Raw genomic sequence first — 15,413 nt, 5'->3', positions numbered from 1 at the left:
TGTACTTTCAATCTAGAAACAATTTAAGAATTGGTGAAAATCAATAAGCTCAGAACAACTGCCAAAAATCAATTAGTGTTTTATTATTATTTTGGATAATGTTTTAGAAAGCATTGAACTGTATTTCCTAAACTCTTTTTTGGAAGGTTTAATGGCCCTGAAAAGCGCCTTGTTTTATGGAATGGTTCCAATTTAGAAAACTTAGTACTCGTGGTTTTAAGAAAAACCATTTCGAACGCCCTCGATGCCGCCTTGTTCTGGTTTTGCCACCAAAGCAGATTGTATAAAGAACAAACTTTTTTCTTCCGCTACCTGCTGTCGTTTTGCGATTGCGTTTGCCACTCGCTGCAACTGCCTGTTGTTGTCTTGATGTCCACCGAACGGAATGTGGTCTGTTCTGAATGCGAGTTTTCTTATCGTCGGGAGCAGCTTTTCCACTTTGGCGGCCGAAACTATATAACGCCGGCTAGGTGGACTGTTGCACTGATACTAACGCGCTCGGCCTAGCTACCCTTGCGGGGAACTCCAGATCAACACGGTTCGAGCGGGATTTTGCCTTTCCCTTCACTTTTCCTCCTTTACCATGACCAGACATGGCGGCTTGGGTTGGTTTGTTGATGTGTTGTGATGCGAACCGATGTGGTGTACGGTTTGAATGAGAATGATCGTTACGGCAGCGGAGCGGGGATTTTTAAGCTGACTGGCTGGCTCGAGAATTACGCATGTGTGAGACTGCGACCAATGTTTCTTTCTTTTTTTCCTTTTTCCTTTCCAATCGTGCTTCATTCTATTTCGCTGCTGCTCTGGTTGCCCGTTTTGGTCGGTACGATTTGAGTAGCACAAAATGGACCAATCAAAAATGGGCACATAGTGCATTTTGACAATGCTTGATATTTCACAATTATTCAATTATTTATCTCAAGAAAAATGAAATGTTATTCGTTATGATAGATGCGTAGATATATTTCCTATCAATTGATGCAAAAACCTTTGCGATCTATTGAGAAATGCTCAAGTTATAAGCGTTTCAAATCTTGCATTTTTTCCTACTTGTTCAGTGCCTAGATTTCCATTTCACCCCCTATATCTTCCGGTTAGACGTAGTCCTACATCTAAAAAATTAAATGAAATGTTGGATTTCTCCGCATCAGAAGATTCTTCCCTTTGTCCTTCAATAAACACGAAAAAGTAACTCACATTGAAACACAAACAAATTCAAACATTTCAAAGATATTCTCAGACAGAGTGGATCAAGTGCCAGAGAGTAAAAAATGCAATTACTTAACTTCTCATGATCGGTTGTAGCTTGGACGATGCTCGAGGAAGTCTTTGGCGACAAATGGCCTGCTCGCGTTTTGTTCTCGCGAGCGCGAGAATGAATTATGAATCAATCATCTTTTGCTGGTTCTACGAAACTACACAAACCATCGGCACTTTTCAGAGCCTTGGTTAAAACACTATTAATTTCAAAATTTCAAGACATTCTGAAATAATGTCCGAAGTGATAAACAAGCGATTTGAATAAAATAATTTTATAATTCTAGATGAACGATGAAACAAAAGAAACATTACAGTTCGAATTGATAATTTGAGCTCTTGCTTTGTTGCTTGAGCTCTGTGTTGTGATAGGAAATGAGCAACACTGGGATTTTATTAACTAATACCTTAAAGTTTCAAAACTATACATGTATTTCCATTTTTTAAATATATTTTTGACCACGACCATCTTCGCCTGACGTTGTTTCAAGGAGTCCTCTTTTCATTACCAGTAATGGCTAGCGTCACACATAATCATGTCGGGTTCGAGTTCGATTTCCGTTTTGGCCGGGAGATTTTCCGTTGAAGAAGCTTCATCCGACTTGCATTGTGGTCACGCGTATTCCAGAGCTTACCTCAGAATACATTCGAAGCATGCTTTTTGGCATAAGAAATCTCAACTAAGTATTAATGGATGACACATGCTAATACCTACGTGCAGACGATAATAGTACCTTCGAGAACGTTAATGCCATTCAAGCAAGAAAGTCAACGATGAGGTCGTGCGCTGGACACAGCCCCTGTACTTTTTTTGAACAAAACGATAGAGGTGGACAATTTTATGTTGCCATCCACATGTCTTGGTTCTGGTTGTTTAGTTTATCGTATGACTCACTCAGTTAGAGTGAGCCGAACATGGTGCAGATTTTATCTAAATCTATCTTCGTGCTAGATCTGGACAATAAGGTGGATATATAAGAACCTGTTAAGCACACGGAGCTTCTTGCGAGTGCAGGCAAAATATGCGAAGTGTCCAGATCGATCAATTATTACTATTGATTATTGCTATTCGCTTTTGAACGATTACTTTAATCAGACTGTCCAATTGTTGACAGTAAAAATCCAAGCTAAGACTTTGGTCGTACGGAAGCAGGTCCAAAAGGCTGACAAAGAAAATCATAAGTACAGAAATCATCCCAAGCCATATCAGACCACATCGAAACAAACAAAAGAAACATTACAGTTCGAATTGATAATTTGAGCTCTTGCTTTGTTGCTTGAGCTCTGTGTTGTGATAGGAAATGAGCAACACTGGGATTTTATTAACTAATACCTTAAAGTTTCAAAACTATACATGTATTTCCATTTTTTAAATATATTTTTGACCACGACCATCTTCGCCTGACGTTGTTTCAAGGAGTCCTCTTTTCATTACCAGTAACCATCCGCTAATGGATAAATAGCGATTCAGCAGCAAATTGTCGATGGAGATTATGTCTATGAGGTTTTGTGTGTTTAATCGTGTGGACACTCGAAATAGCGGGTTGCACTTGAAAAATTTCAATTATTTTATCGTCATTTTTGACTATTCACTGATCGGAGCGTTATGTATCTTTGACATCTAAATTTTCGGTACCGTACCAAAAACTCGTATAATTATAAGATCAAGACCAGGATCAGCTTAGTATATTTAATACATTATTATTCTGTCGATATCAAATTTCGCTTGTCGTAACAACATTCGAGCAAATCACTGTTGGCTTTTGGTTTTGACGTAGGACTACGTCTTTCATTTCTATACCGGGGTGTAAAATCAAAGTTTCGAAAACGAAAGCGTTACGCCGGAGACCGAGATTTTGAGCGTTAATAGCTCCTAAACAACTGAACGAAATGGTATGATAAACACTTCATTCGAAAGATAAAATGTCTACGCGTCATATACTTGTTACTTTTTCATCCAAAAACTTGTTTCAATAGTCTTAAAATTGCTTTCAAAACAGGCTATTGAAATCACATATCGGTATATAAGCGAGCGCCGCTCGTACATCCACTCAGTTAGGATTGAACAGCGATTGGAACATGTTGTCGCTGTTGTTGTGAATCTAATTTCGTTTATCATGAAAGCGCTGATGAACGGTGTCACCAAGAGCCTGTTTGTGCACCTAAGGCCAAAAGGGAATCCATCAGGAGGAGAGTGATGCCACGGTTCCGGTTGAAACATCGGAGCAGCCGCCACACACACACATACAGGCGCGGAACCCTCGTTGTTATAATCGTTGCTGAAAAATAATCTACCAGTTCCCCTGGGAATTGAAAAATACATTCATGCGAAAGAGTTTATTTTAATGTTTTCTATGCATACAACACTGCAACCAAATACATTTGGTTTTGTGATTTTTCAATCAATCTCAATTAACAGGAAAGCTTCTCAATATTATTTTTCCCCATCAGTAGAAAAGTTTCGTATCCAATATTGGATGCATAACATGAAAAACGGATAATGTTTCACATCGCGAAAATCATGTAATTTTCTAGCGATTATTTGCTTCCTACTCATATAATGCTGTGACCAAATACATTTCGTTTTGGATTTTTCAATCAAGTGCGATCAAAGGAAGACCACGGCTTTCAGCAATTTATTAGAGGTGCAATGAATCTTAAGGAATTCCCGCTCTACGCGCACTGGCAAACGATGTTTACTCGACAATTTCTCAAACGAGAAATGGGTGTTGTGAGAAAGGATTAGCGAACGCAATAACGACAAACGGGAGAAAGAGATGTTTGGAGGTTGAAGGAAATTGGCAGAAAACATCTTCATTTCATCTTTCGAAAAATGTGATTCATACCACTTCGTTTTGCCAGAAAGAGATTATTGATGCTCAAAGGAGGAATCGAGTCCTCCGAGGAAATTAACCAGCGCAAATTAGAGAACACTATCGATTGCGGCATTCGTACACAAATAATTTTATAATGCAGTTTCATCAAAAAGATTTCTTCGATATGGGGATATATTCACTACATCATGTCATATATTTCATATTCTTCATTATGAAATCCATATCCATGGCACCTATCGGTATCGAATTATCATCGACACCACGATTTTCGCTAAATGCTCCTTTCAGCTCGGCCTGTAAAAACTTTTCTGAACTCTAAACCATCAAATTTGGAGCCCTGAAAAGGACAGGTGATTATATGCTAAGCTAACATAGCACGCTCTCCTCGGATACGATGGGCCAGCTAGATGGCCTTGGGCATGATGTGACGCGTTTTGCATGGATAGCACTCAAATTGGTATCTTCGAATAGGCCTCCTCCAGTGTCATAACCGCGGAACTTTGGAAGCGCAAGTCGGTTTTGAAGTCCTGAGCGATGTGGCTTATTCGCGCTTCCTGCGGCTGGTGCGCTTATCCGAGCTGCTTTCGTGGTGCCTTACCACCGAAAGATTAACGAGCTGTCTGCTTAGTCCCGATGAAACGAGTGCTCACGGTGCGAGAGTAGAGTAAGAAATGAACGAAAGCAAAGGCCGACCGGGAACTTTGCGTGAAATTCGTCGCTATCAGAAGTCGACCGAATTGCTGATCCGCAAGCTACCTTTGCAGCATTTGGTTCGTGGAATTGCTCAGGACTTCGAAACCGACTTGCGCTTCCAAAGTTCCGCGGTTATGACGCTGCAAGAGGCCTATTCGAAGATACCAATTTGTGTGCAATATACGCAAAACGCGTCACAACAAGCCCAAAGACATTCAGCTGGCCCGTCGAATCAAAGGAGAGTGTGCTATATTAGCTTAGCATATAATCAACGGCCCTTTTCAGGGCTCCAATTTTGATGGATTAGAGTTCAGAAAAGTTTTTTGCAGGCCAAACTGAAAGGAGTATTTTCGTTTGGATGCTATTCAGCATCGAGAAAATTCCGGAAAGATCTAATCGTTGCTGAAAAATAATCTGCCAGTTCCCCTGGTAATTGAAAAATACATTCATGCGAGTTTATTTTAATGTTTTATATCCATATAATACTGCGACCACATACATTTGGTTTTGTGATTTATCAATCAAGTGCAGTTAGCAGGAAGGCTTCTGAAGATTATTCTTCAGAACAAGGTTTTTTGTATCCAATATTGGATGCATAAAACCTTGAGCTTCCAACGTAACGCTCTCGTTTTCGAAGTCCCCCAAATATCCATTTATTCATTCATTCAGAATGGATTTAGATTCAACTTCAAACAAATGATCTCTAAATCAACGATAGTCCTACGTCACCCTTGCGGTTATACCATAGATATAACCCACTTCTTGTTTTTTTAATCGTCACCTTGATTAAGGACTCACAAAAGAAACGATATGCTTGGGTCGCGCGTTCAAAATTTTTTGTTTTCTGAGATAAGCACAGTTAAAATGAATCCCAAACCAAGGTCATTGACAACTTTTTTTTTGAACAGCCTACAATTTACTCACGACACTATCGGGTTGTTTAACCCAATTTTTTCGCAGAAACTCTGTTATCATCGGCGTAATCTTCTCCGGGTCGGTCAGGTGGATATGATGCGATCCTTTTACGTACTCTAGTTGAAACCGAGGATTGTGCTCCTTTAATACTGTCACCATCCCATTGAAACCTTCCCGAGAGCCAGGATACGGCGAGTCCAATGCTTTAATCACCAAATGGGGTGTGGTTACCTGTTTGGCCAACTCATGATTCACGGCATCTGACCAGCCAGGGATGTTGGTATACTTAAGTTTGTTGTCACGATCGAAGTAATACTTCCCTGGAAACTTTTTTGACGTCTTTATATTGCGCTGCAGCAAGTAGGGACAAGTATCCCTGGTTACGGACTGGAATGTGCCCTCGTGTAGTTTTTCCACCATTTCCTCGTAGGTATACGCAGGTGGTTCCGAGTTTTCACGATTCCTAATGTCCGCTTCGATGAACTTCGCGACCATAGTGGATGCGTGTATCATAAATGTTTTCGGATAATAACTGTGCGGTTTGAGCGCATCAATTCCAATAAGAAACTCAACCTTTTCGGGGAACAAAGCAGAGAAAATGAACGAAACGATCGATCCCATGGAATGACCGATTATGCCAATCGTTTTCCAGCCATACTCCCTCATAATGTGCAGCAAAATGATGACGAAATCCATCTGATGGTAAGCCATTCCGTCCGGTAGTCGAGAGGAGTAACCATGACCCGGTAGATCGATGGCCAAGAAACTCATATCTTCCGGGAGCAGAGGAATTAGCCGATCGAAGGTGCCACAATTGTCCAACCAGCCATGAATACAGAGAATGGGTTTGACATTCTTCGGTCCAAACCACTTCCCTGCTAGTTTTCCGTAGGGAAGCGGAATCTGAACTTCCGATACCTACGGGTAATATGTTTGGTTTTTATGTGCTAAGTGATACGATAAGAGATAATTTCAGCAGAAGTACTTACATTGTGCTGTTTATTGTACAAATCTATAAACTTAATCATCGGGTGTCGATCTTGAGTTCGAAGTTCATCGTCTAGCGTAGACATATCGTGTTTTGCATTAGTCATCTTGGTAGCGTGATTACCGATTGTCTTAAATTCTACTCGTCACGGTTGATTGAAGAAAAATGCTTCAACTCCGGCTCGTTGATAGCAGCCTGCCGCTAGGTCTGTCCATAATGAACTGAATAAGATAAACATTGGAAATTCATTTTCGAGTTTACACATATACAAAGCTACAGCGATATTTCGCATGTGAATGAAAATAATGGGAACGATGCATTAGGTTTGGGAAAAATAAATCCATTATTTTCTCGTTAGATGGCTATCTTGTATAGTCGATCAAACAATTTCATATTCAGCCATTCCATGTCAAACCGATATAGTGGTTCTCAGATTTTCGTGAAAAATGATAGATTTGTTCTTTACTGCAAACAACTAGACCCGTATTTTTCAATTTTTTCGTTGGGGTGACCATTCCCTTTTTTGGTCCGAAAAATCACATTTTTCCTGAAACGACTTTTTTTCAAAAAAATATAACTTTTGAACTACTCGACTGATTCTGATGACCGACATATCTAATTATTAAAGCCGAAAATTCAAATTTTTGTTACCGTTATTATTGGTTACATTTGTTATTTTTTGTTTTCACGGTTTCGGGACCAAGGACGCTATTTTTTATATTTTTATAATCTGAGAATTATTTTCTCAAAATACCTCAAAATCAAAGATTTGCTATCTTTCGTTTTTAAGTTATGATTTTTCAAACTTAACCGATGGCTCAAAAATAATTTTTACCTTTATCCTAAAAATGAGTTTTTTTTTCAAAAATTCATAACACTATATACATATAACAACAAAAATAAATAACACTAACAAATTCAAACAATAATAACATAACACTGTACTTTTGAACTACTGTACCGATTCAGATTATTGATACATCAAATTAAAGCACTTTAGCTACTTTGAAAAATCATAACTTCAAAACGAAAAAGAACACATTTCTCATTTTTGAATATGCTATGTAAAAAATCCTCAGCTTTCAAGAAAAAAATTTAAAAAATATAGCGCCCTTGGTCCCGAAACCATGTAAACTATAAAAAACAGATACAATCAATAATCACGAAAACAAAATTCATTGGGCCTGATCATGAACGTCACTTCACGGTGAAAACGGAATAAAATGCATACAAATTGTATACAATTCATTTCTTTTTCACCGTGACGTGACGTTCATGATCAGGCCCAATGAATTTTGTTTTCGTGATTATTGATTGTATCTGTTTTTTATAGTTTACATGGTTTCGGGACCAAGGGCGCTATATTTTTTAAATTTTTTTCTTGAAAGCTGAGGATTTTTTACATAGCATATTCAAAAATGAGAAATGTGTTCTTTTTCGTTTTGAAGTTATGATTTTTCAAAGTAGCTAAAGTGCTTTAATTTGATGTATCAATAATCTGAATCGGTACAGTAGTTCAAAAGTACAGTGTTATGTTATTATTGTTTGAATTTGTGTCAAATGTCATATTTTCTCAAATTCGAATTGGCTTCAATTTGATATATCGATCATCTAAATCGGTCCAGTAGTTCAAACGTATGAATTTTAGAGAATAGGAAAAATAGGAAAAAATTGATATTCCGAACTATCGGTTAACTTTGAAAAACCATAACATACAAAAGAAAAAGAACACATTTCTGATTTTGAGATATTTTATGTAAAAAATCCCAGCTTTCCAGAAAAAATGTAAAATAAATCAGCGCCCTAAAAATACGAGGTGATGAGCTTCAATTTGATATATCGGTCATTAGAATCGGTCGAGTAGTTCAAAAGTTATGAGTTTTTGAAAAATGTCATTTTAGGAAAAAGTGATTTTTCGGATCACCCTAAAACGGAAATGGTCACCCTAACGAAAACATAAAAAAACGGGTCTAATTTTTTTCAAATCTTCCACTTTTCACGAAAATCTGAGAATCACTACCGTTAAGTACCCATATACCGCTCAGCTAAGGCAATATTGACGTTTGTGTAATCTAAAAATAATCGCTTACGAGTATATAATGTTCTTAAATGTGCGAATTGCTTGGTATTTGTCCCCTACTGATAAACATACGGATGGAAGTGTTGTTGTGTTCAAACTACCTATAATGAAGGAAAAAAAAATGCAACTTTCGGTTCCAATTCCAACCAGCAAAAAGGTCATTTTCCTAATTCCGTTAATTGGTGTTCCTAATTCTAATAATAAAGTTGTTATAATAATGAATCGTTTTAAACAGTAGATTTGAAAATGTTGATCAATGTCGATTATAGGTTCGTCATTCTATCCACAGATTTTGAGTGGTTTGAAAAAGCTGACGTCCAGCAGCTAGATGATTTAAATGGAATTTTGTGGAAGACAAACCAGGATTATGTTTTTTTCGTGCATAGCAGCATTGTTTCATAAGAGACATGTGACTTATGTCAATTTTGAAAGAGAGTAATAGGGAATGATATTTTCTGCTGAACACCACCTAGCCACCTTCCGAACAGGAAATCAGGTTCTCACCATTTCCACAGTGTCTGGTATATTCGACCTATCCTATTGCATGCGTTTCTGACCGGCGTTTGTTTTATTCATCGCATTATAGCAAATAAGATCTGTTGGGTGGAATGAGATACAAGTAGAAATATTGTTCCAGCCATGTTTATTTTGGTGATAACTTATCGAATTTGTAATGAAAAGATGTGAAAAAACTATCAAAACAAAGCCGCGTACCTGTATCGTTCAGTTTTTATTACTTTCCGAAGATTTTCAATCGTTTACACTTTGTACATTGATAACAACTGTGGACAGTGTTTTTTGATGAGATTTTTGCGTCAATCAATTTCGGCACTCCATAACAAATTTTTATATTGAATAAAAGAATATATGTCATGAAACTAACTATCGAATAATTGGAAAATCTCAACCCCTATCCTAACGGAAATACCCACTTCTGATTGGTCGAAATTGACGACAGATGCGGCGGCTCATGTATCTACAATTATTGGTCAGTTATTTCCTGATGGATTTACGAGATATTGGCATAAATCGATCTGAGCTCGCCAAAACAATTCTTCACAATTGATAAAATAACAGAGACATCTAAACCAAGCTGCCTGGGGGAAATCGACATTGCAAATACATGAAAGTAGGGGGAGCTTTTGTTCCCACCGACATGTATTCCCTAACAGAGATTTCAAAACCAAGGTGTCTGGGGGAAATCGGCATGTAAGTACCCCCGTGGTCGATAGTTTAACTAATGACGCACACGAATGGACAGTGCTCATTGTAACTAGCGTGGGCATTGCGGATTGCATACGTGCTGGCGAATAAGTAGGGAGCGATGATTTTTTTTAAATTTCGTTCCAATAAGAATCTTTCGATGGATTAATTGAAGAATGATATTTCAATGAACTGAATAGAACTTATGTTTGATAGAATATAAATAAAATTTAAATTTGGAAATTTTATGTTGGTTGCTTCGTGAAATTTCATATCAATGACCGATATTAATGTCCAATTGAAATTCGCATTGAAGCATGTGGCATCGTGTTTCGTTGGGTTTAAAGCGAAAATGGAAATGGGTTGAGTAAACACTCAGAAAGTAAAAATTATAAATGAAATTACGTTTTCCATTTCAAATATATTTTCTCTATAATAAAATAACACTATTTTTCTGGTGAGAAAACTTGATAATTGTGTTCGATAATGATAATTATCATATATTACATAGATGAGTTTTTTTTTAATTTCATCCATACATAACACAGAAGCCATCTCGTCCAGGGTCACAGAGGGTGGCTTTCATCATATCTCATTCCACTTAAGCATCTTCTATCGTGATACGCACCATCAAGTGACAAATCACCATCTTTCTATCATTATCACTCGGTTATGGACATTGGTGTAGTGAACAAACAATATCTAACAAGATAAAACGGCAAACAAGACAAAAAGACTGTGCTTCACAGGATCATTTCTGTAGGCAAGTTTTCACCACAAGACAAAACGGCCCTTTTCAGGACCACCTAAACACTATCGAAGAGTTTAACAATGTAATTCTTCAAACATATCCAAAACAAGCATGTAACAGATAGCCTAACGGAATCCTACGTCAACTATGCGGTCGTGTCTCGGACACAACTCTCCTGTGACTTTTTTGTATACACAACAATAATTTATCAGAAGATGTGATATAACCAGTCCGTTTGTTTTGTTTTCTACTTCAATGCGCTTACTGGTTATTTTGATAATTGTTACATAAAGATCAACAAGAGAACTCGTACAGCTCAAACTTTTTGAGGTTACTGTCATCATTATTTCATTATTTGATAAAACGAAGAAATTATTGTCTTTTGTGTACGTGTGTCCGTGTGTTTTTTATGTCAAGACTATGGTGATGAAGGTATTTTTTTTTGCTCTTATATATATCTTAGTTATAAAATTAAATTTAAAAATAATTGTGAAGTCTGCAATAGTTTGAGCCAGCGCGCGTTGGCAAACATAAAGAAACGTGAGATTGAACAAAAGCAAAAGAATTGTTGATCGAATAAAACAAAGTCATTCCAAGGGGTTTGATGTGTAAACCTGAGGTAAGCTATGGATAGCTCAATCGGAAAACTTGTAACTTCTTAACAGATAATGTAACTTCTTAACAGATAATTACATCAAGACTTTTCTGTGTTGTGGCAGATCTCATTGCAGATTCAGATAAACACGTTTATACTCCAGGTTGAATGTAGGGCCTGAAGTATCGGCTGGAATTAGGCTTAGGTTTGCTCAGCTGTCTGGTCTCGAGAACAATTAACAGACCGTTGTCGGGTATCCAGTGAAGCGGGAATTCCTTTGTAAATTCAAGGCTAATGCTTACATAGCTATTGGGTTCAATTCCTGATCGGTCAGAGATTTTTTCGGGTTGGAAATTTTCTCGACATGCCTTGGGATATGTAAAGTAATGGACCTGAAGTATTGGCTAGAATTAGGCTTGGGTTTGCTCAGCAACTAGAACTCGGAAACGATCGCAGTTGCAGGCCGTGGCCGGGTATTCCTCTTGTAAATGATATAGGCATTGGGTCCAATTCCCGATCGGTCTAGGGTCTTCCCGGGACATGCCATGGAATGAATACTTTAGATAAAGGCTTAAATTGTTCTTTCGATTAGTACTCTATGTCTGCGGAATAACCAGTCCGTTTTCTTTTCAATTTAATGTGCTCACTGTTTAGTATGATGTAATAAAGAAATACAGTAATTCAAGTATTATCAATAAGATAACAAACTTTTGTAGGGGAATGACATGGGACCATGATCATTTAAAAAAAATAGAAGACATAATGTGGCTAGTGTGAAATACAGTATTTTATGTCAAGTGGGTGGAATTATGCACTGACTGGTATAAGGGAGCTTTGCGGTATATAGATATGAACAAGAATGAAAACAAAATGAAAAAATTAATTCTGTTTTTTAAATTTTCTCAGCCTTTTGTAGTTTATGTTTCAATTTTTTCAAGCTTTTTTAAAAATTTGGTTGGCATCTATGTTGACAAAGCACTGATTGAGCGGAAAAAAAATTGGAAAATGAAAGAAACAACATACCATATCCAAAATATGCTCGTATTTCTTAGTTGTTTAACACGTTGACTGCCACGTCAATCACCGGTGACTGACACTGAGTTTTCGTTCAGGCCGCGTTAGTCACCGGTGATTGATAGTATAACATATGATAATAAAGGTAAATAATCTAAGCATATAAGCTCATAAGCATTCCCTTTGGAATATAAATACCTTCCACTACGATAAGAAACGATGGTCCTGATACGTTCAAAAATGTCCATCCAATCGCAATAAAACCGTGGCACTCAACGTGTTAAATGTGATTAATGATGAAAGTAACATAAGGTTCAAATAATATACTTCTAATGTTCATACAAACCTTATATTTGATGAGAAGTAGAATTGAATTGTAATTAAGTATAGAACAATAATACTGAAATTTCAGTTCCTGTCAAAATGTCAGCTGGGTCCTTATGATTTTGTACGCTAGCATCAATTGATGAAAAAAAGGAAGTTCGTTCATTTTTATTAATTCGAGAATTTTTGCTTTAATTGCAATACTTTCTCTGAATAGTGGATTATTATAAGAAAAGTAACACTTTTTTCCCTTCTGAGTATTGGATCTCTTTTGACATTTCTATTGGATTCTTTTTGACAAACAACTTGAATCTATCCGCATGCCCCAGCTTTTTCTCGCATTGCCAAAGCTTCCTGAACGAAATATATTGGGATCAAGAGAAGATTGTGAAAATCGATTACTAGAGTTTTTCGCCAATAAGGACCAAGACTTCTATGATAGAGGCATTGTGAAACTACCTTTAAAATAGCAACAAATTTTACAACAAATTGGTCCAAATCGGACAATCCGAAGCATCTTAAATGAAGTTTAGAATTTAGGGGGTCTTCGTAACCTAATTGGTTGAGTGTCCGCTACTAAGGACGATCATGAGCTCATAACTCAGGGCCCCTCAACTGACCATCTTTGTGTGTTATTCTAGCTACTATTTCCACGCAACAATCATCATGTGACGGTAATCCCAGTCCCTTACCGCTCACATTTTCGGTCTACTGCATCGGTAATTGGCACTATTAATAACACAACAATGGAAGCCTCGTATCAACAATCCCGCTGTGAACAGTCCAACTGTGAACATTCGTACAAGAGGAATATTCTTACGCCGAAAAAGGCGACATGTGTTGTGTTTCGATAGAATTGGAATACTCTTACGCCTAAACGGCTACTGTGTAATAGATAAAACAAATATTTATCGATAGATTGGAATACTCTTACGCCTAAAAATGGCAACAGTGTAATATACAACAGAAGTTATCTTAAGATCAAAAATGTACACGAAGAAAGTCGGCTCTGTTACAGCTGAATTGCTAAATGAGTCTGACAAAATAAACAGATTAGATAAAAAAAAAGTTTAGAATTTCACGCAAAAATAATGGATTTCTTTTTCCCCAACCTAATGCTTGGTGTTTAGATGAAAGATAAAAACAACCAAATTGCGTTGAATAGACACGTGTTGATAAGCACACAGTTAAAACCATCCTCACTTCACTTGTGTATATGTATACTCACAGTGCAATTAGCTGTCAAACTCTTGGAATGAACAATGATGATGTTGATGCTGATACACCCTCAGTTGCGTGACTGAGAGTGTAGAAAAAGGTGTAGTTACGGTGAAAACTTATTTCATTCAGTTTTATATACGTTGTCCGTATGTTATCTTGATGATGAAGACCGTGTGGTTTCAGAAATTCTGAAGCAAGCAAACAAAACAATAAACAAGCGTGAAAAGCGTTTATCAGAATTCAGTCAGGAGTAAGGAATACATCAATGAGTATAAGCCACAATTAAACTTGAAATACGACTTTTTTCAATATTCCAGAGCAATGTCCAAGTTAAAGAGCGTAATTAATACAATAACTTTCTCACAACGAGCGTATCAATCATTTGGCTTTGCACGGCAAAATACAGCAATCTGTAATCGCTATGTTCACAACCAACATCAGGAAGAATCACTCATAGTGAAACGCGAGGTGAGCAAAAACTGCTTCGTAATGTTCGAGTTTTGAGTCCAAAGTTCAAAACTAATATCTCGTGATTTGCTACTGTGATCAGGTTGAGGAGGTACGAATTCCTGTGCCTTATGGCGAAATCGCTGGCAAGTGGTGGGGACCGAAGGATGTTCAACCTATCGTAGCGCTTCATGGGTGGCAGGATAACGCAGGCACTTTCGACACACTGGTCCCGTTGCTCCCGCAGCATATTAGCTTCTTGGCGATAGATTTCCCAGGCCATGGATTCTCGTCGCGTATACCAGATGGAATGACGTATCACACTTTAGACAGTGTCTATCTGCTCAAACTCATTATGCGGGAGTATCACTGGAAGAAAGTATCCATTCTGGCCCATTCTCTGGGTTCAATTGTGGGCTGCTTGTTTTCGTCGATTTTTCCAGACAAAGTCGATCTGTACATCGGGATAGACGCCCTTAAGCCGCACATAATTGATCCGGTGAAAATAGCTGCACGGTTGGAGCAGCGCATACCACGTGTGATGAAGGCTGACTTCCGTAATCGTGACAAAACGGAACCACCATGCTACACCTACCAAGAGTTGGTCGATCGTCTTCACCAGGGGACAAACAAATCAGTCAGCAAAGAAGCAGCACCTTATCTGCTCAACCGCAACATCAAAAAATCCTCAATGCATCCGGATAAGTATTACTTCACGCGAGACAGTCGCCTGAAGCACTCCGCCGGTATAGGCTGGGGCCAAGACGTGAATTTGGAGCTGGCCAAGCGGATGACAATGCCTTATATGTTCATCAAGGCACTCCACTCGCCGTTCTATGAAGACAGGAAATATTTCGACGAATTCGTTACGGTGGTCAAAGAAAATAATCCAATGTTTGAGTTGGAGTTTGTAGATAGTACCCATCATGTTCATCTGACCGAACCGCATAAAGTTGCACCGATGATAACGAGATTCTTGAATAAGCACTGGCGCCGGGAAGCTGACAACGCCCAGAAACGGTGAAACTAGAACTAGAGGATAAACAATGCTAGGATCAAAGTTCTTGCGAAATAAAAAAATAGCTTAA

At 37.9% G+C, this 15,413-nt stretch overlaps 4 protein-coding genes across 5 annotated transcripts in view; 2 read left to right on the top strand and 2 right to left on the bottom strand.

Moving 5' to 3' along the window:
- LOC129777364 (60S ribosomal protein L9) overlaps window positions 1-15,413 on the bottom strand; it is a 432,239-nt gene that overhangs the window by 137,684 nt on the left and 279,142 nt on the right. The gene's annotated exons all lie outside the window — the stretch shown is intronic.
- Window positions 1-15,413, top strand: part of LOC129777346 (pre-rRNA-processing protein TSR1 homolog) — a 37,838-nt gene that overhangs the window by 7,537 nt on the left and 14,888 nt on the right. The window lies entirely within an intron of this gene.
- On the bottom strand, window positions 935-14,015 carry LOC129777356 (probable serine hydrolase). The gene is made up of 3 exons (XM_055783596.1): window positions 13,886-14,015; window positions 6,692-6,911; window positions 935-6,620 (listed from the first exon to the last, which is right to left on the bottom strand). The coding sequence occupies exons 2-3, from the start codon at window positions 6,794-6,796 to the stop codon at window positions 5,697-5,699; spliced, it is 1,029 nt and encodes a 342-aa protein (XP_055639571.1). The 5' UTR covers window positions 6,797-6,911; window positions 13,886-14,015; the 3' UTR covers window positions 935-5,696.
- LOC129777354 (probable serine hydrolase) lies at window positions 13,907-15,402 on the top strand. Its single transcript, XM_055783594.1, has 3 exons — window positions 13,907-14,128; window positions 14,196-14,346; window positions 14,429-15,402. The coding sequence occupies exons 2-3, from the start codon at window positions 14,200-14,202 to the stop codon at window positions 15,347-15,349; spliced, it is 1,068 nt and encodes a 355-aa protein (XP_055639569.1). The 5' UTR covers window positions 13,907-14,128; window positions 14,196-14,199; the 3' UTR covers window positions 15,350-15,402.

This window comes from Toxorhynchites rutilus, chromosome 3 (assembly GCF_029784135.1).
Source record: "Toxorhynchites rutilus septentrionalis strain SRP chromosome 3, ASM2978413v1, whole genome shotgun sequence".
Lineage (NCBI taxonomy): Eukaryota > Metazoa > Arthropoda > Insecta > Diptera > Culicidae > Toxorhynchites > Toxorhynchites rutilus.
The sequence above is the reverse complement of the archived record's forward strand: the minus strand, read 5'-3'. Positions and strand labels throughout refer to the sequence as shown.

Bases quoted from the DNA above. Each gene is read 5' to 3' on its own strand.
- LOC129777354 (XM_055783594.1), top strand. From the start codon at position 14,200: ATGTCCAAGTTAAAGAGCGTAATTAATACAATAACTTTCTCACAACGA. The intron at 14,347-14,428 runs GTGAGCAAAAAC...TACTGTGATCAG, and splicing joins CACTCATAGTGAAACGCGAG to GTTGAGGAGGTACGAATTCC.
- LOC129777356 (XM_055783596.1), bottom strand. From the start codon at position 6,796: ATGACTAATGCAAAACACGATATGTCTACGCTAGACGATGAACTTCGA. The intron at 6,621-6,691 runs GTAAGTACTTCT...TATTACCCGTAG, and splicing joins TGTACAATAAACAGCACAAT to GTATCGGAAGTTCAGATTCC.